Source organism: Xyrauchen texanus, chromosome 19 (assembly GCF_025860055.1).
Source record: "Xyrauchen texanus isolate HMW12.3.18 chromosome 19, RBS_HiC_50CHRs, whole genome shotgun sequence".
NCBI classification, from domain to species: Eukaryota; Metazoa; Chordata; class Actinopteri; order Cypriniformes; family Catostomidae; genus Xyrauchen; species Xyrauchen texanus.
The window spans coordinates 28,119,329-28,142,955 of NC_068294.1; the positions used below are offsets into that span (position 1 = coordinate 28,119,329).

At 36.7% G+C, this 23,627-nt stretch overlaps 2 protein-coding genes across 3 annotated transcripts; both read right to left on the reverse strand.

The window, feature by feature from the left end:
* Positions 1 to 1,380: 1,380 nt before the first annotated feature.
* cd40lg (CD40 ligand) lies at positions 1,381 to 4,859 on the reverse strand. Of its 2 annotated transcripts, none has more exons than XM_052150302.1 (5): positions 4,642 to 4,859; positions 3,012 to 3,059; positions 2,785 to 2,806; positions 2,370 to 2,447; positions 1,381 to 2,171 (listed from the first exon to the last, which is right to left on the reverse strand). In XM_052150302.1, the coding sequence occupies exons 1-5, from the start codon at positions 4,816 to 4,818 to the stop codon at positions 1,786 to 1,788; spliced, it is 711 nt and encodes a 236-aa protein (XP_052006262.1). In that variant the 5' UTR covers positions 4,819 to 4,859; the 3' UTR covers positions 1,381 to 1,785. The 2 variants fall into 2 exon arrangements, with proteins under 2 accessions (XP_052006262.1, XP_052006261.1); XM_052150301.1 differs by having other exon boundaries at positions 3,012 to 3,062.
* A 4,564-nt stretch (positions 4,860 to 9,423) lies between these two features.
* tmtops3a (teleost multiple tissue opsin 3a) lies at positions 9,424 to 23,365 on the reverse strand. The gene is made up of 4 exons (XM_052149987.1): positions 22,961 to 23,365; positions 17,324 to 17,652; positions 12,772 to 13,005; positions 9,424 to 11,573 (listed from the first exon to the last, which is right to left on the reverse strand). The coding sequence occupies exons 1-4, from the start codon at positions 23,328 to 23,330 to the stop codon at positions 11,367 to 11,369; spliced, it is 1,140 nt and encodes a 379-aa protein (XP_052005947.1). The 5' UTR covers positions 23,331 to 23,365; the 3' UTR covers positions 9,424 to 11,366.
* Between the last annotated feature and the right edge of the window lie 262 nt (positions 23,366 to 23,627).

Below are 23,627 nucleotides of genomic sequence, written 5' to 3' on the forward strand. Positions count from 1 at the left end.
TGTGGTTTTTGTCATAGTGATATGTAAAATGACTTCCACTGAAGTCTTTGTTACCCACGGTGGATCCAAATGAGGAAATTCCACCCAACAGTTTGTCATGCTAAGGTCTGTGTGCATAGCGCAAATGAAATCTGGTGCTTGTGACAGTGTTTTTTTTTTGGGGGGGAGGGGGTAGTAATTGTACAATGAACAAACTGCAGGCTCGGGTGAGTGTAGCAGGCTGAGAACTTCCTGTAAGTGGAGGCACAAGTATGGCTCTAAAATGAAAGCGTTTGTTACTTAAAACTCATTGTTTCCATGCAGGATGATGGAGTGCTATAAAATAGGCACAACAGTAGTTGATTTAATGATTACAAATATCAAATTAAAACAGAACTGGTAGGCTAGCACTTATTTCTTTTCCGTTTCGTCCTACATGTTAGTTTCCAAACTCAAAGATTAGGACTGCTCTCAACCTGTAGATATAGATAGAATGTATTAGGCTTAATATAACTCATGACTAGTTGGAAACAGTGGGGGTAGTAAATATTTAAGAAAACTGAACAGAGGACTTTGTGGGAATCGTGTGGTTGTGGACTTATTAGAGCTTTTTTGGCTTTCAAGTTTTTCCAAAATTATACTGCGTATTTAGAATTACTATAAAAAAAATCTTTACCTGTTGTATTAACATTCTTTGTTGTCATTTATAATAATATAAAAAAAAAAATAGTATTTTAATTACAAATAGTGAAATCCACAAATATAGTTATTTATGTTTTTATATAGACTAAACTAAACTAATATAATTAAATAGTCCTACCAATAAAGAAGTGTCATTTCAAGGACACTCCAGGATAGATGGAAACATTTCAGTTTTAACAACAACAAAAAACAAACTAGTAACTAACAAAAAATGGTAATTGTAAAAACTATAGAAATTGCTACCCAAAAACCAGGGTTTTATATTCGGGTACAATGGGTCTAAAGGCCCTCCAGGGTAAAAGGCACTTTTGATTTTATTTTCTCCCAAAACAGTAAACAGCAACAAAAAACCTGTTTGTCACGTTACACTGCAAAATACGCATTAATCCTGAGATCATTGTGTGCTATTTCTCAAGATTGATTTTGAGGTAATTTGTTCTAATAATTAATCATTTTAAAAATTTTGCCAATTTATGCATCTAATTGGAATCCGTGAAATGATCACATTAAGTTAAAGTACTTATCATTTTTTGTTAAGTTAAATGTGATTAAATAAAATGTTTTTCAGTAACTGTCCAATAATTGAAAGGGTAGTATTTGTGGTAAAAAGCTCCCCTGTTGCAGGTGCTAAAGGCCCCCATATTTCCCCCAGTGGGGAAATAGATTAAAGGAAATAGTCAAGTATAATTTTGTCTGGGGAATACCTGAATAAATATGATCAATACTTTATTATCAATATTGGTATTAAAAAGAAAATCAGAAAAGGTAAGAAAAGCAAACAATGAGAAGGAATATTAAAGAATAATAATAAAAGCAATAAATAATTGACAACATTAGCATTCAAGATTGTAAAACCTGATATTCCTGGTATTCATCAGGGTATAATTTGCAATGAAAAATACAACCGAAATATTGTCCCCAATTCCTGTAACAATTGTCCTGAACTTGGATTCTGATGTGATGGTGTCATTGAGAAGAGGTTTTCACTGGAAAATGTCTTTATAACACTGATCCATGGTCAATTATAGTGCCTCTTTAATCCAGTCAATCCCCTGAAAGTCTCATATCATCCATCTCTTGACCAGTTCAATTTCAGAGTGTTCATTACTGTAATTTGAATAATCCAAAGCTGCAGGAGTCTCTATTCACCAATGATGTGTTTGTTACTGTAACATAGAGCTGTTGGTCTTTCTTTAGACGAAACACCCCTGACAGTGAGGCAGTACACAAATGGGAATTGTTAGTGTTCAAGCTGCAAAAAGACTTGAGTATCTCCTTGTCTTCATTTTGTCTTCCCTGAGGTACTTTGCTCTTTATAGCTTGTTTTAATGCCCTGTCAGAGTGTTTGGAGAAGGTAACTTGAGAATAGATGAAATAGATTCCGGGGTGTTGAATGGTCAATGTATCCCTTGTACTGCTGAGCTGGACATCCTGCAGGAATGAGTGGTCTAGGTCCCAGTGAAGTTTATTAGATAAACTCTTGTCTGTGGCTGTTAAAACAAGGACATTTTTAACTGTCACCTCCCACGGGTATGACTTTAACCAAATTAAATAATTACATAACATACTTATGCATTATGCATTATGTTTACTCATTATGTTTATTCAAGAGTTACATAACGCAATGGATGTCTCAACAAAGATGTTACAGTCTCTTTCAGTATTGTAAATGTTCTGATTGTACTTACATTTAGCTGTATGTTCATTCTGAAGAATCATGTGTGCTGCTGGTCCTTTGAAAGATGCCTCTCCACTTAACCTAGCCACTGCAGGGGAGCAACACTACAACAGTAAGTTCACCAAAAAATAAATACACATCTAAATCAGATCAGCAAATGATTGAAGTTGATCTTTTTATTCGCCAAGTAGCCTTTAGTTACACTATTAATTTCTTCTGGTGCACGTTCCAACATACAGTTGTGCAGAAAACCATCTTAAATGGTCTTAAATGGCTTGAATGGTTACAAATATCAACAGAATAAAGGAATTAAAAGTAATATTTAAAAATGTACAAAGTATAGTGCTGAATGTAAAAAAATCACAATGTCCAATATGCAATAAAGTGTGTTTTGTATGTAAGGTTGTCAGCATGACAATATGTACCTTTTTCAGTTCCTTCTGAAACCTTTAGAGGAAGGAAAAAGTAGATTAATGAGAAAGAAAGTATTCATTTATTTAGATGTAGATCTGGAAGTATCCAAAAATGAACAAAAGTTAATTTGCCTTTTACAAGCACATCATGTCATGATGGGACAATATGCCTTAAATTTGCCAGTCAGTTTATTACAGTCTTTCATTGCATCCTCCCCCATATTGCCATTTTCACATACCTGTTGTCTGTCTTGGATCATCATGTCTTTGTTGTATTGTGCCTGAAGCTGCTGATGATAGAGAAAAGGCCACTTTTGAATATTACAAATTGACTGTTTAAAGCTAAGATAAAACATTTGTTTTTCCTAATGCTTGCAGATGTTTTTTAACATGCACATTCAGCACAGACTAAATAATAAATCAGAAAGTAATAACAGAGTGAAACATACAGTATGTAATCCTTCCATGTTTTTGAATACAGTGAATCAACACTTATAGTGTTGAGTAAATTACTTTGACTTTACTAGTTACTTCATTGAAAAATGAACCACATACAAATTATTTTCTTTTAAGTTACTTTCTAAAACACTTCTGCTCAACAAATTCAAAGTAATGTCTATATTTCTTCCTTGTTTATTGTTACACACAAGTCATACACTCATCACCTCACTAAAAAATAATTACATTAATTGAAAGTCAGTAACTGTAATCTGATTACAAGAATTTAAAATGTAAATCATTACACTACTTTTTGTTTTACTAAAGTCTAATTCGATTACGTTAACTAATTACTCTGTAATTGGATTACACCCAACACTGCTTATAGTATTATTATGTTTGCTTTATTCACAGAAATACATAATCTATGATGTTGCATTCTTGCCAAGAGATCAAGGTAATGAGATGTATCTGAATATAGCTAAGAGATTAGCTTTTAAAATAGTTTTCTTTGCTTAACTCATACATGTGGAGTTTTTGTATGTTATTGTTAGCATAAGAATATAACACATATTCTTAACTGGGTTTTGTGTTGATTTGAGTTATATTTTTATTGGTGATGCTCACCATGTGCTAAACAAGAGAATTGCTACTGAGTTACTTCTCAAGCCTATAACCCATATAGTGGGATTGTATAATTTGTTGTGTAATTTGGTTTTTAGCTTCCTCTTCTCACAGAAATGCTGGTTTTTGTTGCCATTGTTTCTTTGATGCTCTGTGTGCTGCCTTACTCATCAAACTACACAAACCAGGAAATAGACAATCAAGAATAGGCCTCTCAGAATTTCATGTCAGTTGTTACAGTTTAAAGTTAAATATGTCTGTTAATTCAGAATAAAAATAGTGCAGATTTCATCTCTATAGTTTTGTCATGATTTAGATTTATTGTTCAAATTTAGCTTTGGAGCTTTTTGGAATTACCCTGCATATCAATGAGCATTTCATTTTGTTGTAAATCATTTTTTTTTTAATTCTGATATATTTTTTTTATGTTTGAAATGACATTTCTGAGGTGATTAGTTAAACATTATTAAATATTCTTGTAAACCTGATGCGGACACGTGTTTTACACCTCCACACTGGAGCTAAAAATTTTAATATAAAATATAAAAAATGTAAAATAATAAACCTGTTGTGGATACTTCTACATCAACACCTATTAATATCATTGCCTAGCAACAAAAATACTTTTGGAAAACGTTTAGAGCATATTCAAGATGACTATAAAATGATTATAAATATGACATCATTATAAAATTACAAGCACCTAACCCTAACTGACATTTAATCAGGCCTTTTTAATTGAGCCTTGCAAATAAATAACTAAATAATGTAAGAACCAAGAGCCACCAAGAAAAGAACAATTCATACCACGTTTAGTTTCTGGAACAAGAAGAGAAATCCTCCGAAGGACAGTATAATTAAAAGCAGTAGCATCACAGACAAAAACTTGACTAAAGGTGTGTTGCCCGGCGGCTGGGGTCTGCTGTATCCTGCCCGAGGAGGCACTGGTGGGGGATTGTAAGCAGTGTGAAATGTGTTTATCATGGTGAAGAGAAGATAAGTTGATATGAGAAGAGATGTGCACTCCAGAGACACCCATGCAGTTCTGAAGAGCTGCTCGTACCAGCAATTGAGCTCATTTGAAAGCAACTTCCTGAAAGATGTCACCTCTTCACATGGCCACTCATTTTTAACACATTTCATTTGCACAGAGTTCATTGTCTCAGCAGATTCAAAAACAAACAATTAAAAATAAACTGTATTTCCTCTGCAGGCCAGATTTGTGCATGGGGGAAATCTAACAATTAATTTACAGAGGCCTCAAAAACGAAACTTGTATGAATTGTATTGCATTAGACAAACAAATATCAAACCAAGTGACATCTGCAAACAAATGTTTAAGTTAAGCTCAATTGACAGCATTTGTGGCATAATGTTGATTACCACAAAATATCAAGCTACAAGACAGAAACATTATATAACATGATTTTAGTGTCATAAAACCGGTTGCTTACCTTTTCTGTGTAAAGTTATTTCCAATTTTACAACTTAGTTGTACGGTGCATGACGGTGCAACACCGTAAAACCTGTCAGCAATTTGATCACACTAAAGTCTAAAGTAAATCTTCTGACTCTACTTTTGAAATTGTGTGTATTTTAATGTTTATGGACAGGCCCCATTTACTTCTATTGAAAGTGACTTACTGTAATGAAGATTTATATATATATATATATATATATATATATACACACACATACACACACTGGTGGACAAAAGTTTGGAATAATGTACAGATTTTGCTGTGTCAGAAAGAAATGTGTACTTTAATTCACCAAAGTGGGATTCAACTGATCACAAAGTATAGTCAGGACATGTAATAAACAGCACCATCACTATTTGAAATAAGCCATTTATGATCAAATCTAGACAGGCCCCATTTCCAGTAGCCATCACTCCAACATCTTCTCCTTGAGTAATCATGCTAAATTGCTAATTTGGTATTATAAAATCACTTGCCATTATATCAAACACAGTTGAAAGATATTTGGTTCATTAAATGAAGCTTTATCTTTGTGTTTGTTTTTGAAAAGCCACAGTATGCAATAGACTGGCATGTCTTAACGTCTATATTAGGTCAAAAATGGCAAAAAAAGAAACCGTTTTCTCTAGAAACTCGTCAGTCAATTATTGTTTGGAGGAATGAAGGCTTTACAATGCTTGAAATTGCCAAAAAACTGAAGATTTCATACAAATTTTTACACTACAGTCTTCAAAAACAAAGGACAACTGGTTCTAACAATGGAAGAAAGAGATGTGGAAGGCCCAGATGTACAACTAAACAAGAGGATAAGTACATTGGAGTCTCTAGTTTGAGAAATAGATACCTCACATGACCTCAGCTGACAGCTTCATTGAATTCTACCCACTCAACACTAGTTTCATGTACAACAGCAAAGAGAAGACTCGGGCGCAGCCCTTATGGAAAGAATTGCAAAGAAAATGCCACTTTTGAAACAGAAAAACAAAAAGAAAGTTTAGCGTGGGCAAAGAAACAGGCATTGGATAACAGATAATTGGAATAATTGTGGGATCAGCTAGACTGTAAGGTGTGTGATAAATGCCAGACAAGACAGCCACATCTATCGCAAGTGCTATAGGAAGCGTGGGGTGAAAATTAGTATCTGGACAAACTGACAGCTAGAATACTAAGGATATGCAAAGCTGTCATTTCTGCACATGGAGGATTTTTGATGAGAACTCTTTGAAGTAAGAAGTTCTGAAAATGTTTGTCAAATTGTAATATATATTTAAGCAATATCACACAAGCAAGAGTGCAATATGACCCAAAACCAGCACTGCTGTGATTGCCTATGGCACCTATAGTGCTGATTTTGGGACATATAGCGCGATTGTGAGTGTGATATTGCTTAAACACAACAGTTCAATGAACAAGTAAATTTTAAAAAATCTGGTCATAAAAACAGATTTGTGCATGGAACTACTTTATTATGCAGCATATCAGAATCTGCAGTTTCTGGTTCAAACCAAATGATGTGTCCAAGCCTCCATTAGTAATTCAAAAATGTCACTTCAGAAATAGTATCAAGGCACTCATGGAACGTTTCTCGTCCAATCAGAATCGAGGGCCAGAACTAACGGTTGTATATATATATATATATATATAAATTCACCCATGAGCAAATGTATATATATATATATAACAACATCACCCTTTTAAAAAAAAATCTGACCACAGTGAAGAGATAAACAACAGGAAACAACAAATCTGCACATCTATGAGAAAAAAACACATGACAAACTCAAATTACACTTGTTATTTATGTGCTCTACTCATTTCTTTAAGGTCAGTATGTTGCTAGCTGATGACAACCCACTGATGATTTTTTCTTTTAGAACAACACGTCATGTAATAAGGAAAACACCACTATTACTCCTTCAGATTTCCATTACCGAGCTCTGTGATTTTGAAAAATGTCTGACATAATATGTGAAATATTTAAGATTCCACACTTTTTTTGATCAGCAATCAAATTTGTGACATTAACTGTAACTTATTTTGTACAAAAGGACAGGTTATCTTTCATTAAAGCACTTCCAAAAGATGCTTTGTGAAAATTCACGTGCAGGATCATGATTATATCATAAACATTGGGTTTTCAAAACATTTTCAGTAAAAGTGTTATGCTGATAACATAATTTGTAATGAAAAATAAACCATTAAAATCAGAAAAATTTGATCAAACTTCGAAAAATCACATACATGCGCATGTTTTTTTTTCCATGTTCGGCACAGCCATTGATCAGGAAAATAAAAAAATAGCAAAAATGTTGCCGATCTCTGATTTACTGCATGCTTCCAACCTCTGACCTCATTTTAACCACAAACTGGTGGTCTGTGATACATAGTCTCATAATCACATTTGATCTTCCTTATATGTTTAAAGGGAGCATCTAGGTGCAATTTAGCAATTTGTGAGGGGGTAATGGGGATCTTTTTACCTGCCTTTAAATATTATATGTACAACTGTGCATCAACAATACTGTCAGTATTTATCTATTGACAGTATATTAGCTAACTATGATGTGATGCTTTCAGGAAATAAACTGTTCATAAATTATCCTTTTTATGTCTTGTGTGAAGAAAAAGAAATGTCTATCACCTAAAAGTTTGGAGTTGCCTGTGATCTTTACACCAGAAACTGCTGATTATCTAGTATTGCTAAACTTTTGGCAAAGGAAACAACACAACAGGTTTCACATGAACTGCAACATCAAACCTCAGTTCCACCCCCACTTCACCTTTATTCAGTCCCTCTGCCAGGGCTCAGATTTTCCGAAGTCATCAGTATCATTACAAATACGTGTTCCACAAATTACCTTCACCCACAGGATCCATGAAATGACACAGCTGAAAACCTGGTGCCCATACTTTTGTTTGAACTTTATTTACAGAAAGAGCTGCATAATAAAAGAGCTGTGTGTGTGTGAGAGAGAGAGAGAGATGTTTGTGGGTGGGTGAGGGGCTGGTTAAATGTGCATTTATATGTGATCATTTCTTTAGTTCACTGCTTCAAATATATTTAGTGCTCATGAGTAGTGTGAGGTCATTTACTATTAATGGTCTTTATGTGGCACTTACACTCACTGAGCACTTTATTAGGAACAATCTTGTTATCTGCTCTAGCCCATCCACCTCAAGGTTCAACATGTTGTGCATTCTGAGACACTATTCTGCTCAGTACAATTGTACAGAGATGTTATCTGAGTTACCGTAGCCTTTCTGTCAGCTTCTGTCATGCCATGGTCAAAATCACTGAGATCACATCTGATGGTTGAGGTGAACATTAACTGAAGCTCCTGATCCATATCTGAATGATTTTATGCATTGCACTGCTACAACACTATTGGCTGATTAGATAATAGCATGAATATGTATGTGTACAGGTGTTCATAATAAAGTGCTCAATGAGTGTATATCACAACTGATCATCACAAATTCATTTTGGAACATCTAGACCTACATTTAGATATCCCTTAAAATATGTAATCAAATGAATGCTGTATAGCTCTTATAGGCTAGTGCAGTAGTTATGTTCGGTAAGATACTTAATGTATACAATGTAACAACGCAGAAGTTTAATTTAAAACGGCATAACTAAGCATATTGTTAACAGAGGATACCTAAACAAAGTTGCTTCCAATATTCACTCCATAGACACAAATCCTGATGAGATGCCATTGCCTCATAGAATTTTCAGAATATTGGATGTTTTGAAAAATCAAGAAATATTTAAGCAATTTGAGGCCATTTATTTACTGTAATTTGTCTGTTACTATCATAATTTGTTATGATATGGACATTATCATTATATGCATAAACACTGTATGGGCTCAAAGTACAATACTAGTATAAGTTCACTACAGGATGAAAGAATTAAACACATTGCAGAAACTGTTTACTGCTTCCTTTTCCTTTAAGGTAAGGAGTGGGGCAGGGGAGAATGACTGACTGCATGTATGACTCATGGAGGTTGGAGTGTGTGGTTAGGTATAGTGTCTATGTGTGTTTTTGTGAAAAGGAGAGTGAGAGAGAGTGGGTCTGTGGAACCAACTAGGAGAATGGCAAATATGAAAATTTTCACACCTTCTGGAAAAAAAGTTCTTATAATGCAAGATTTAAGTCCAAAAAATGTTCTAGCTGGAATAATGATGTAAGCTGTTTATTTTCAGCACGAGCATGTAATATAGCGTGACTAAAAAATACATACATTTTAAACCATTCTAAAATAAATTACTTGATATGATAATTTATGACAATACTAAAGACAAGGATAAATTCAATTGGTCTTAAAATAAACAATTAACCTCTTTTTCAATACAACATTTCACACTTCTGGCAAGAGACACTTAAAACAATACAAACTCTACCTATACTTTAAGCATTGGAACTTCACAACTACTACACAAAGTCTTTAAAAAGTGTCAATACTGTTTAGAGTAAACATTCAAAGGTTTAATTCCATTTTCTTGGGACTATCGTGAAACGGACTCACATACCAACTCAGTGCGGTATGATATGGGCAGTGGCTCCTACTACTGGCGACAAGTGCTATTACACTCTGCACCTGTGCACTACAAGCCCTGAGAGCCGATATTAGTTCTATAATCAGGGACTGATTATTACTTGCAAAGGACCTGGGGCCAATTATTTCCAAGGGCCCCCCTCCAATTGTTGTTTTGGGGGTTTTGGTTTTCTGCCCAAATGTTGTTGAGTGTTGGCTGTTCGTTGTTCATGACCAAAAGGGTTTTTCGAGCGGGGGATCACAAAGAAGTTTGCGCAACCTGAAAGCCCAGGGCCCCCCGGGCAGTGAAGGACCCCCTGGTTGTCAAGGGCCCCTGTGCACTGGCCCCATTTTCCCGGTCGGTAATACGTCCCTGGCTATACTGCTTTGCACTACAAGATAGCAATTTTAATTTTTTAATCATACATTGTGTACAGTCAGTATAACATGGCACTTAATGAATGTTTTATATTTAAAAAATATATTCTCATGCTCTTAAAAACACCATAAAATTGCTTGGGGTCAATAACCTTTAGTTTACATAATTTCTAAACTAAAAGAGCATTCTATTGGACATTTAATTAATAAATAATTGTGTGAGTGCAAGATGCACCATCAATATTTCGGTGTAATTTTCCAAGAGAGTTAAAAACTGTGAATTTTACATGTATAGATACAGTATCTGCTTAATGATATTTTCACCCATAGGCATCATTTAGAGGTGGAAAGGGCGGGAAATGTTCCTACTACTTTATGCATTTGATCATTTTGTCCCCACCACCTTTTTAAATAAATTCATCAGGCAAGAGCCTAATGTAGAATAAACATCTCCAGTTGTTCAGCTTTCATTCGTGTGTGTTATATTAAGTTGCAATCACTCACTGGATTTAATATTTTATGTTATGATGAGTGGGCTGATGAGAACTCGGAACTATTGTTACTAGAGACGAGAAATTTACAATGAGACCATTGAGTCAGTCTGGCTAAAATCGCACTGATCCATGTATTTCTCACTGATCCATGTATTTCTCACTGATCCATGTATTTCTCCATCAAAATCCCATTACTATTAGTGTTTGATGTATGATTCAAGTTATCAATTTAATCATATGCAAACTATTTATTGGAGCGCTTAAATTAGTCATCAAGGCTGTCTTTACAAAAACCGTAAAATGTGATTTTACATGATCTACACATAACCTAATCAATATTCATGAGTTTCACCACTTTGTGATGTCACAACTCCCATCCCCCTAAAAGAAAACTGTCAAAAACAAACAGAGAAATAAATGTGATTGCATTTTGAGGAAAATCAGGGATTTTGAAATAGTTGCAGCATGGAAATTGGCAATTTGAAGAAAGCAGCCTTTCTTTAAGTTAATACATTGCATATTTCATGGTGGAGAGAGTAAAGAGGTTTAACTCTGCTTCTGAATTTAAAACTGCAGAGTCATCATGAAGCATTATAAATGCTGAGCTGTAAAGAACACAGACAGTCTTTGACAGTGTCAGGGAGTGTAGTGGACCACTACGGTCAGAGGGTGCCGCTCCCTCTTCTGGGGACTGTTGGTCAGGCTTCTGAAACTGCGATGCCATGATGGCCCATCACAGGTCTTGTGTACATGGGGATCTTCTTTGCTGCTTGGTAGAGGGTTCTGCGAGTGAATAGATGGTTCTCCCTTACACTTCAAAAATGCTTTGAAACACCTGTAGAACTGAAACGGATAAAGGATGAGACTGTTTCTTATTCTGTATCATATAGGAAGTTTTCCACTTTTTATGCATTTTATTTTCAAGCTTAATTTAAATGGATTCAAAGTAATAAAAAGGAATGAAAGAGAATACATTAAACTGAAATAAAAATGTACATTAAAATTAGGCATGTAAATAATTTTCTGACAATGATTCGATTGCGATTCTCTACTAAATTATTCAATGCATTATTCAATTTTACAATTTGGTAAAAATTTGATTTGTTTTAGTTGATTCTGATACATTTATTTAGAATTATTTTCAAAAACTGTATAAAAAAATCTTAAAAATAAAAACATTTGGGTATTATTGTGGTATTGTATAGTATAATTAGTCTAGCATAGAATAGTATCTAAATATATAGTGTATAATACTAGGGATTTCTCATTTTTATTTAATAAGTTATTTAATATGTTAGTAAAACTAGTTATAATTCAAAACGGGGAATGGAAAATGCCCACAGCAGTTACACTTGGGTCTCAGGAGGTTAAAAAAGTTTTATAATAAAAGTATGAAGTTATAGAGTAATATCTGCACATCGTTGGATACATATTATCACCCAGGGTGCATTTTGTTTTGTAATTTATTTAACTTGACCTATACTGGCTTCTAGCTTGAGAAAATGTTATTGCAGACCACTGTACTGATTTCTGTGGTGCAGAAACATGTGACCTGATCATTTTGAGTCACTCTGACCCATAAATACATGTCTTGCACCAACATATAAATCACACATATAATATATATGTATCCCAGCAACGTTATAATAGAAATATAATAATTATATAATTAAAAAGCTGAGGCATTTCTTTTGTACTTCAGTACTTTGTACTTCAGTACTTATCTGTTTTTCAGGGTCAAAGTGACTCAAATTGATGGAGCAGGTCACAAAGAGCAGTCAAAGTAAGAGGGGGCGGAAAACTTTAACACCATTAGTCATTCATTGAGATGGGTGAGCAGAACACAATCCTGTGAAACTGCTGATGAAATAGACTGAGTGTCTCAGAGCTGTGTGCAGTGCAGGTGCCGTCCCAGAGAGCGCTACCTGCCTTAATTGTCTATGCCAGGATCTTCCACTGATCAGGATACATCAGTACATTTTTACACCCTTACTAAAAAAAATTCTCAGATTCTGTAAAAGCAATTCTTCTTTGAACTCACCTGGTTGTTGAAAAGCACATATATGACAGGGTTGACCACAGTGCTGCTCTTGGCCAGGACTGAGGGCACCACACTGGCTATGGGAGTGATCAGCCCCCTCCTGCCAAAGGTGGCAAGCAGGGCAACCACCCCATAAGGCAACCAGCAAAGCAGGTAGCAGGATACCATGATGACAACCATGAGAAGGATGTGGTTCTCTCGCCTTTGTGCAGCCAGCAGGTTGATTTTAGTTACCTGAATCAGTTAAGATGACAAAATGCATGTGTGTTTTGCTAAGTCAAAGAATGGAACAGCTATTTAAGCATGAGCAAGAGTGTTCAACTCTTACTCAAGCACAAAGGGAAAATACCAAAATGATAGTTCAGCCAAAAATGAAAATACTCTTATCATTTACTCACTTTCATGCCATCCCTGATGTGTATAACTTTTTTCTTCTACTAAACACAAACAAAGATTTTTAGAAAAATATCTCAGCTTTGTAGATCCATACAATGCAAGTGAATGGTGACCAGAACTTTGAAGGTCCAAAAAGCACATAAAGACAGCATAAAAATCCATATGACTCCAGTGTCTAAATCCATATCTTCAGAAGTGATATGTAGGTGTGGGCGATCATTTAAATCCAATTTAGAGCTCGTTGGTGGCAGATGAGAGCTGATCGGTTGCACAGCTCAACTCATGACGTCACAGATCATGACATCATTCAAGAAGAGGTATTAGGGAGGCCAGCAGGGCATGCTCACCCTGTGGTCTGTGTGGGTCCCAGTGCCCCAGTACAATGACGGGGACACTATACTGTAAAAAGGCGAGGTCCTGACTCTCTGTGTTTATTAAAAATCCCGGGGCACTTCTCGTACAGAGTAGGGGTGTAACCCCAGTGTCCTGGCCAGATTCCCCTTATTGGCCCTTCTCAATCATGGCTTCCTAATAATCCCCATCCATTAAGTGGCTCTATCACTCCACTCTCTCCTCTCCATCAATAGCTGGTGTGTGGTGAGCGTACTGGTGCAATATGGCTGCCATCACATCATCAAGGTGGATGCTGCACACTGGTGGTGGTTGAGGAGAACCCCCTGTTAACTGTGTAAAGCACTTTGAGTGTATTGTCAATTGAGTGTAATGTCAGAATAGTGTTATATAAATGCGTTCATTCATTCACACATTTTACATGCTCCATTTGTCCTAAATGAGATGACTGGGATTGTATTGACAACTATTGACTCGGCTAAGTGTTCTCTCACCTGTGTAATCATATTGCCCCTGAATGAAACTGCACTTCAGGAGTTGGCTGGATCAATAAGAAGTACACAAAATAAACAAATATTTCAATAATGAAATATGCATAAAAATGCCTTATTGCTGGTCTGGATTTGATATTAGTAGAATTCAATAACCTTTCTTGCATGATTTCAATGCAAACAAAACGGACCCATTTATAAATAGCCTTTTAAGTGCCACTTAATTGCATCTGAATGCATTTTCATTACTGAGACTTTCAGTTGAATGGAAGAATGAAACTCAATTTTATACAGAATATGTGGTGTGCCCTGCATCTTGACACTATTTTTAGGAATGTATTTACTCTCTCAGACATGTCTTCCATTGATTGGCACAGTTCTCTGTAATTCACCTTCTGAATCCCATCAGTATTTCATGTTTGTGTTTCTAAGAAAAGCCTGAGGGCTGTAGTCACTGGCGCACTCATACGTTTAACAGAAGCAGTGCCCTAAATTGGTCAGATACACTATGTGGCTTCTACTGCTGAACAGAGCAGATCAGATCCTGCAGGAAATATGTTTCTTGCATAACAGCTTGTCACCAATAGTAACCAGCTCCACATTCTAAAAATACCTCCAATTGTGATTCATTCATAGAACCGCACTGGCGACTAGAGGCTCATCGCCTTACTACCCACTGGCAAGGCTCATTACATGTTCCCTCACACAGCGATGAGTTTATGAAATCTACCTCAGGCCTGGATTAGTCACTAAAGTCTCCCTGAGCACTGTCTTTACCCAGATGCCACAAAGAGATTTTCTATTTCCTCTTATTTCATAAGCTGGTAAATCAATATCAAATGGATCAATTAGAGCACAAAACATGAAAATATGGGGTTAAAATGTTAATTGAGCACCAGCTCTGTTACATCATTGCAGATTTCTATGTACAACAGCTTTATTTCCTCTTATACTAGTATTGTACTATATTTCAAAGAGAAAATAAATGAACACACTGAGGGGTGAAAGCAGACTGCAGAGCATAGGGGTGTGCTAATAGAAAAAAACATTCATGTTGTCAGCCATTTATGTTCTACAACAGTTTTTCTCACATTTTATAAGAAATCACTGCGGTGTAACACTAAAGTGAGAAGTGGCTTTTGATTTGCCTTCAGATTTATAAAATCAAAGAGAAATTCATGAATCAAATAGTTCCCTCTTTATGAGTCATCTTGTATGTATTAATATTTGTGAGAGTTTCATTAATTTAGCCTCTCTTTATATGAGAGTTATTTTATACTAGCTGGGAAAGTGATGTGAGTTTAGCTAATTTGTTGCTGCTTTCTATGGTCATTGTTTAATCCATAAATTTTCTCTGATTTATCTTATGTGAACCAATTGTGTGAATAGTGCAGATCCATTAACTTTTCAGAGTATTTTGCATATACTGTTGACTTTTTCAGGTGGTATGTCATATATATTATGTGGATGTGAATATACATGAATGATTTAAGCTCATTGGACACTGTCAATTGAGTCTCACTTATATAAGATACTGGTGTGTTTGTTCTCATGCCTCGGTGAAAGCAGCGAGTCTGCCGATTTTCTTTGGCTGTTTTATGTTTTGTTGCCTAATCAAATAATTTTGTAATGAGATCTCTTTTTCTAATTTAATTTGAGTTCCCTCTTCATATTTGAACAATATTACGTTTTATTTTTTTTCTAAAGGAACAAAAAACTAACATTTAGCAGGTAATCACAGCCATGCAGATATTCAGCTAAAGGTGCACTCAGTTTTATTTTTGTCATCTTGGACTTACAGTGACACCAAGTGGCTTGGATGCAGCATAATTTAAAATCAATAGATTTCAGTTTCAGATGCCATTGTAGAAACTTAATATTCCCAGTCAGCCATGATTACTTTAATCAATGATTGAAAGGGTGAAATAACAGGACAGTTACTGAGATTCAGCGAGTAGTATTCGGCTGGTCATGTGATTCTAACATGGCAGCCCCCATGAGGGGACCCTCTCCATGTAGAATAAAACAGCTTTTATAAGGTAACTGATATGATTGAAATCTTAGTTTTAATGTGAGTGTTCATGACTTCCTACATGTACTGTAAAATTACAATTCAAGTCTTTAGAAGTTAAACTTTATTAATGAGGAAAAAATTACAGAGTGCACCATTAACTGCACACTTGCTTGTATGATATTGCCAGTGTTGGGTGCAATTGGATTAATTATTTACTGTAATTGAATTATGTTTAGGCACAAAAAGTAGTGTAATGCATTACATTTTAAATTCTTGAGATGAGATTACAGTTACTGACTCAATGAAAGTAGTTACTTTTAAGTACATTACATGGTATCAAATATTCCTAAAAAATATATTATTTCTGTACAATACAATTAAAATGAATTCATATGTTCATATGTATGTCTGTTTCTGTGTTCATGTGTATGCCATTTCTATGACAGCTAAAGTTATTTTGTATTTTGAATTAGAGTGGAAAAAAATTCCTAGTGTTTTAGAAAGTAACTTAAAAGTAAATTAATCAGCAATGCGATTACTTTTCAAATGAAGTTATCAGTAAATTAATCTTTTTTGAGAAGTAGTTAGCAATTTGTAGTGGATAATTGTTTTAGTAACTTACCCATCACTGGATATTGCAATATATAAACTAAAAATATTTTCTATTTTCCTCTGCTAACAAAAATAGTTCCAAATGAAGGCAAATAAGTATCAAGCATTTCATTTTGCCAAGCAATGCACAGACTTGCGCCCTGTGTTGGGTTTAATCTAATTTTAAAGTAATGAATGACTGCAATTCTATAATTTCACATTACATTTCAAATTCTTTTAATCAGATTAGAGTTACTGACTTTCAAATAAATTCATTACTTTTATTTACTTTACTTGGGTTACACATATTTCTAATATTATATTATACAAGTAGAATACATTTAAAACCTGAATTATGTTAAAATGTGAGTATGTTTGCATTTTGTGAAAGCTGCATGCATCCCCTAACGAGTCACTGAACAAGGAGGAAATACAGACATTACACAAAAAAATTTCTATATAAAGTGTTTAATAAAGTAACTTAAAAGTAACAAGCAATGTAATACTTTTCAGATAAATCAACCAATAAAGTCAGTAATGTGATTACAATTTTAGAGTAGTAATTAGTCATTTTTGTATTTAATTAATAATTAATTAATTTATATTAATTGTTCTGGGAACCAGAAATTGCTGATTGGGAAATGCGGACCTGAACTCAACAGCTGTATAAAATAACACATCTTTCCTTCTTTGTTCCCACTCAACTTACCCCTTTGATAATGAGCAGGATTTTGCCATAGCAGAAGACCATGAGCATCAGGGGCAGAAGCAGGCAGAAGATGAACAGGCACACCACATATGACATGTTACTGATTGAGCGCTGATGCCACTGCACCGAACATGTAGTCCCGACACCCTCTGGGCCATAGCTGCTCCAACCTATGAATGGAGGCAAAGTCCACACCAGCGAATACAGCCAGGATCCCGCCACACATAGCCAGGCCCTTCGGAAGTCAGATGTGTCTGCCTTGGTACGGTGCAGCAGGGCACCATAACGCTCATATGAGAGGATGGACAGAGACATCAGAGACACAATTCCTGTATGGGATAAAGGAAGTTAAAATGGAAAGGAAATAGTAATTGCAATATTTATCAGATTATAATTCGGTAAACTGTTTACTGAGTTAATAAGTCCATGTTATTACCATGATATTCATCAAAGTACCATGAAATACCATGTAAATACCATAATATATGTTAAATGTTCTGTACTCATCTTCTATCACACCTGGGGGAAATGACAATAAACCCAATTTGAATTAAACTTTGACAAGTTACTGTGAACAGTGTGGAGAGTCCCTAGAGAGATTTCTGAGGTTAAATGCACAATCTTTAAAGAGCAGGATTATTCTCACAATTATTTTTCTATTCCTGGATCAGCCTAGCAACTGGCAACCCTTATATAACCATACTATTTCAGAAAACCAAAATAAACTGCAGAGTTGGGGTAGTGTGTTAATGAGAAGTCATGCAGCCACGGACTCAAGGTGCTCATTAAGTAGCTGATATCGTTTTTCAGACAGCAACGGGAAGCAAGAGTGTGCCGCTACAGTAAATGTTATAATGACATAAAAGCATTTTCAGTTATGGTCTCAGATTTTGGACCCCACTGTATCTGAGAGGAACACATATTCATTCAACCGAGTGACTTATGTACCATATGTACACAACACACATCTTCCTTCAGTGGGTTTGTGGGTCCACATGTTATGTGAGAGTTCCTCTACACAGCAAACACAGGAAGGATACAGGGTCACAACACTCCCACTAGAGTAATTAACAACTTTAAATGAGCTCTCCTTTCAAATGTCAGATCACTAGGGGAAGACTGTCATTGTGTTGACTTCTAAAGCAACGCCTACAAGCCAAAATGTAAGTCATTCTGGCTTGTGTCTATTCTGAGCATATGGAAGATTTAGGACTGTCAGAAAACAGCAATGCATCATCTAATGTGAAGTTAGCCATGCAAAGGAAATGTCTATTATTTCTAAAAAGGTAGAGATGATAGTGCATTCTGATTTGGTGTTGATTTAGAAGTTTAGTATACTACCACCACATAATATAATAAAAAGGTAGCAATAATATTAAAGACAACGTCATAGCTCTTATTCTGACTTTTGACATGGCGTGATAGGTGAGGGATTGTTGTTCACCAGCACACAAGATAGGACAAAAACTTAAAACTGTACTCTGTTACAGTACAACCAGAGAGACAAAGTTCTCTGCTGTACGTGCTAATTGTAGTCTACTAGGTGAAAATTAATCTGGACCATAAATATGAAGGCACATGGATTATTGATATGACACATTTTCTTATGTGTCCAGGGTGTCATACAGATAAAAAAATAGATGGATGGATGGATAGATAAGAAAATACTGTTTAAATTAACAGTGAGTAAAAAGGAATTACAATTTTCAGTGCCCAAACATTTCTGTTTGACATCATAAAGCTCAGATGAATGTCCAGGACTGGGTATAGCCTATACATAAATAAACTTTAATATATATTATTTTTTATAAAATCAAGAAAATAAATTCTGATTCTAATTGTTTAATATACAACCATTGTTTCTCAGTTACACTTCTGGCGTCCATGTATAATAGAGATTTTTTTTGTCATGGTGCGACACTATGTTGTAGTTTTAGAATTGCATACTATTTTGACACCTTTGTGGTGAAGTCACCATTACTCAACAAGTGAAAAATAACATGCAGTGACATTAATTTAAGGTTCCCTTTTGCATGTAACACTGTATGATAAATCAACACCAGTGATGAACCATCATATACATTAAGAATATTCAGATTTTCACTGGTCGATTCTTATTAAATTTACATCTGAACTTGAGAAAGGGCCAGTGTCAAGTTGGCAGACAGAATTTGCATGCCCCGCCCCAGACATACAGCGTCTGTCAATCAGGATTTTGCACTGAGGAGCCGAGAATAGGGCACGGCCATTTACAGTGGTAGGTCTAGTGCTGTGGCAGGAGGGACACAATTTCTCGTTCCCTCCCTCAGGGAACAGAGGTTATGACAGTAACAATGACATTCCCCTTCTGTCACTCACTCGACATTGTGTCGAATGAAGTGACACAAGGGGTCCCTTCTAAAAATGCCATGCACTGACCGTGTTACGTGATCTGTTGAGACAGGTGCAAGCAGGCTACTGCGTGCTAGAGGCAACTGTGTCGGCTGCACGTAGCCCTCCCCAGCGCCCCCAAAAGAGATGTCATATACGGACCTTAGGTTCCCCGCACCCCAGAGGGGGGGGAATAGGTGCTACATGACAAGCATGGGAGCAAGCCTGGCAGCCGCAGCCTTTTCTCTCACTATGGACTGCACTGGGGTGTGGACTGCACAGCGTGCAGAGAGAGAGAACACCAGCTGGAAACGCGCCGTAGATCCAACATCAGTGCTTCTTGCCAGCAGAGGTGAGTGGAACAGTGGTGAAAGCAGCTTTGCTGTTGCACAACCGTTCGGCTCCGAAGAAAAATTCTGACTGACAGACGCTGCCCCGCTTCCCTTTATACCTGTATGTCCGGGGCGGGGCATGCAAATCTGTCTGCCAACTTGACACTGGCCCTTTCTCAAGTTCAGATGTACGTTTGTCATCCCAGGTAGACCCCTTGTGTCACTTCATTCGACAAAACGTCGAGTGAGTGACAGAAGGGGAACCTACTTATTCGTGATTATCAATTCTGCCAATAGTGTGGCAGGAGAGTAATGCATGCAGGTATGGTCAGGAGCTTCAGTTAATGTTCACATCAACCATCAGTATGGGGAATTTGTTTTTTATTTCAGTGATTTCGACTGTGGCATTAATGTTGGTGTAGCCAGACGGGCTGGTTTGAGTATTTCTGTAACTTCTGATCTCCAGGGATTTTTACACACAACAGTTTCGAGAGTTTATTCAGGATGGCTATCAACTACTATTTATAAATATCATAGTCATTATCACAACATTTTGGGTAAAAGAAAAATGTTTAGAGAGACGTTATTGAAGAAACAATTTATATATCTTATTCATCAGCATACTAGCGGATTTAGGTATAGGCGACATAAGCAAGCACCAAGGGTGGCATCTTGCCGGCAATGCCGGGGGGCGGCACAGGGCGCCCGCACAAAAAAAAAATCGGAATGGTGACATTTGTGCAATCAGTTTTCTATTGCTCATTTGCACATCACGTCAATGATATCATGTCACCGTGTGGGACTATGGGTCAATTAACCTTGTCGGAGTGGGTGCCCTGATTCTAGTTTTTTTTTTTTGTGAGCTAGGCAGTCTATAGGCTATACCTACAAAACGTTACAAAATAAAACACAACTCATTCATAATACTGTGAATATATAGTTTCACAAACATATTGTTGCATTTTTTTCTGGTTTGTGTGAAATCGTTAAGAATAATAGACTGAACACCCCCAAGGTGAATTGGTTTAGTCTTGAGTGGTTATTATTGATGCTTGAGAGCCAAATCAACACAAATGGATCAGATAATGTCAGAGCCATCAGGTGCCCAGTTTAGGAAAAATCGGGTTTATCTTCTTTATAAGTGTGTTATTCTATTTGTGTCTTTGTGTGATATAGGATTTGTGCAATTTCCTTTTATTTGTGTGTTTTTGTTAGCAATATGGTAATAGTGTAATAATTCGATTCTCTATTTTATTTGTATCTATATGTAACGGGAGCCAGCTGGTAGATAGCTGTGCAGGGTGTAAACCTCACTGACGCTAGAGGCTGTAGCCTTTAACCTCCTTTTTAGCGCACCCGCCTCCCATGCCGGTTCGAGTCCCGTTCAGAGCGGGGCGAGCAGGGCTGGTTACAATAGTGCCGTGACCCATATGGGAGTGAGGTTTAGGGGGATGAGTGTAACGGGAGCCAGCTGGTAGATAGCTGTGCAGTGTGTAAACCTCACTCTCCTGACCTCAAGAGGTGCGCTAGCGACTGACGCTAGAGGCTGTAGTCTTTAGCCTCCTTGTTAGCGCACCTGCCTCCCACGCCGGAGATACTGGTTCGAGTCACGTTCGGAGCGGGGCGAGCAGGGCCGGTTACATATATACTACAATTTGTTTCAATTTGTCTTTGTTACTTCTTCTTTTTGATATTTATTAGTCTTATTTTTGTATATATTTTAATATGTATATAGTTGTAAATGTTTTGATAATTTGCGTTGTTCCAAATGTCTGAATAAAAATGTGTTAGTGCAGAATGGTACTTTTTTCTGGGGGCGGGGTTCTCCCAGGGCGCCATACAAGCTAGAACCGCCACTGCATCAGCAAACCTAGTTTTTTTCTAACATTTACCACCATCTCTGAAGAGCTTTCCTGTGCCTTCAACACATCCACTCTCATCAAGAAAGCACATCACCCCCTTTACTTCCTTAAGAGACTAAAGAAAGTGCACCTGTCTGCTCAGATCCTGGCACACTTTTACCACTGCACCAGTGAAAGCATCCTAACAAACTGCATCACAGTGTGTATGGTAACTGCACTGTCTCAGATCAGACAGCCCTCCAGCGAGTGGTGAAAACGGCCCAACACATCACTGGAGCCCAACTTCCCTCCATCAGAGGCATTCATCATAAACACTGCTCACGAATGGTGAGAAGTATCATCAGCGACACCTCTAACCCAAACCACAAACAGTTTACTCCTCTTCCATCTGGAAAACGCTACAGGAGTCTCCGCTGTCAAACCAGCAGTCTCAGAAACAGCTTTTTCCATTCATCTGTCAGCCTGCTGAAAACAGAACTTAAAACAATAGGTAATCCTATAAAAACAAATTGTATCATACCAGTTGCACATTACTTTAAACTGTTTACTTCATACTGTACTTCTCCTGTTATATTTGAAGTAATGCACTTGTCTCTTTAACATGCTATTTGCACTGTATATTATCTTTCACTGTAACAGTCATTTGCCATTTCTACCTCATTGAATACCAAAGCACCTTCTGTATACTATTATTTGCACTGACTGGTCTACCACCTGAACCTTAAACATTCAATTTAACAAAGTTTATAATACATTATCTATCTATCTATCTATCTATCTATCTATCTATCTATCTATCTATCTATCGATCTATCTGTCTATCTGTCTGTCTGTCTATCTGTCTGTCTGTCTGTCTGTCTGTCTGTCGCTATTTGCACTTCTGCTTAGATGCTTCTGCATTTCATTGGCTCTGTACTGTACTGAAACTAATCTAATCTAATCTAAATAATCTAATCTAGTGTACACCAGAGAGAAGTGCATGATATTAGTTATCAGCCACTATAAAGAAAGTTCTGATGACAACCTCTCAAAACTGTAACGCGTCCTGCTGAAAGAACTTGGATAAAACTTACCAAAAAGCGAATTGGCAAAGCCGTACCATTTGCAGCCGTGATTTCCCAAAAGCCATTTCCCATATAGACTGGAGGCAAAACTGAAGGGAGTCCCAAACATACACACGAGTATGTCGCTCGCGCTGATGTTCAGCAGAATGAGGTTTATAGGAGTCCACAGTGAGCGAAACCTCGCGAAGATGAGCAGGACAAAGAGATTGTTCAGGCATCCAAACACCAAAACGATTCCGAGGCAGACGGCTATCACCGTTTGACCGGTCCTGCTCAGGCCAGGGCTGTCGTGGGGTGCTAGGGGAACTGACATTGTAAATTTGATTGAGCGCAGAACTGTCTTGTTGCTAATGTTCAAACTCCAAATGTTGACGACCATAGCAGCCAAACTGCGCGGGTAAATGGTGTTGACACTGTGACTTTCCAGAGGGCTGGATTCATCTCTCCCCCTCACTGAGGCGCAGCCCACCATTAACAGCCCTACATCTTCTGGTAACACTGACCTGCATGTTTCTGAGGGGTAATCCTCACACTACTCACTGATTGACTGATCTTAATTTAAAAGGAGATTTGAACAGCTGTGAATGATTTGTAAGATATATTTGACCTGTTTAATTGTAAGGATTTACACTTTATGACAGACTTTTATGTTAACTTGATTCAGGTAATTTATGAA

What these genes read in the sequence shown, in the direction of transcription:
- cd40lg (XM_052150301.1), bottom strand. Translation starts at nt 4,818, where the DNA reads ATGATAAACACATTTCACACTGCTTACAATCCCCCACCAGTGCCTCCT. An exon ending in TTCAGAAGGAACTGAAAAAG is followed by an intron (nt 2,448 to 2,784) that starts GTACATATTGTC and finishes GCTCCCCTGCAG; the next exon opens with TGGCTAGGTTAAGTGGAGAG. An exon ending in GAATGAACATACAGCTAAAT is followed by an intron (nt 2,172 to 2,369) that starts GTAAGTACAATC and finishes TTGTTTTAACAG; the next exon opens with CCACAGACAAGAGTTTATCT.
- tmtops3a (XM_052149987.1), bottom strand. Translation starts at nt 23,330, where the DNA reads ATGGTCGTCAACATTTGGAGTTTGAACATTAGCAACAAGACAGTTCTG. An exon ending in TCCTGCTCATTATCAAAGGG is followed by an intron (nt 13,006 to 17,323) that starts GTAAGTTGAGTG and finishes TAACTGATTCAG; the next exon opens with GTAACTAAAATCAACCTGCT. An exon ending in ATGTGCTTTTCAACAACCAG is followed by an intron (nt 11,574 to 12,771) that starts GTGAGTTCAAAG and finishes TATCCGTTTCAG; the next exon opens with TTCTACAGGTGTTTCAAAGC.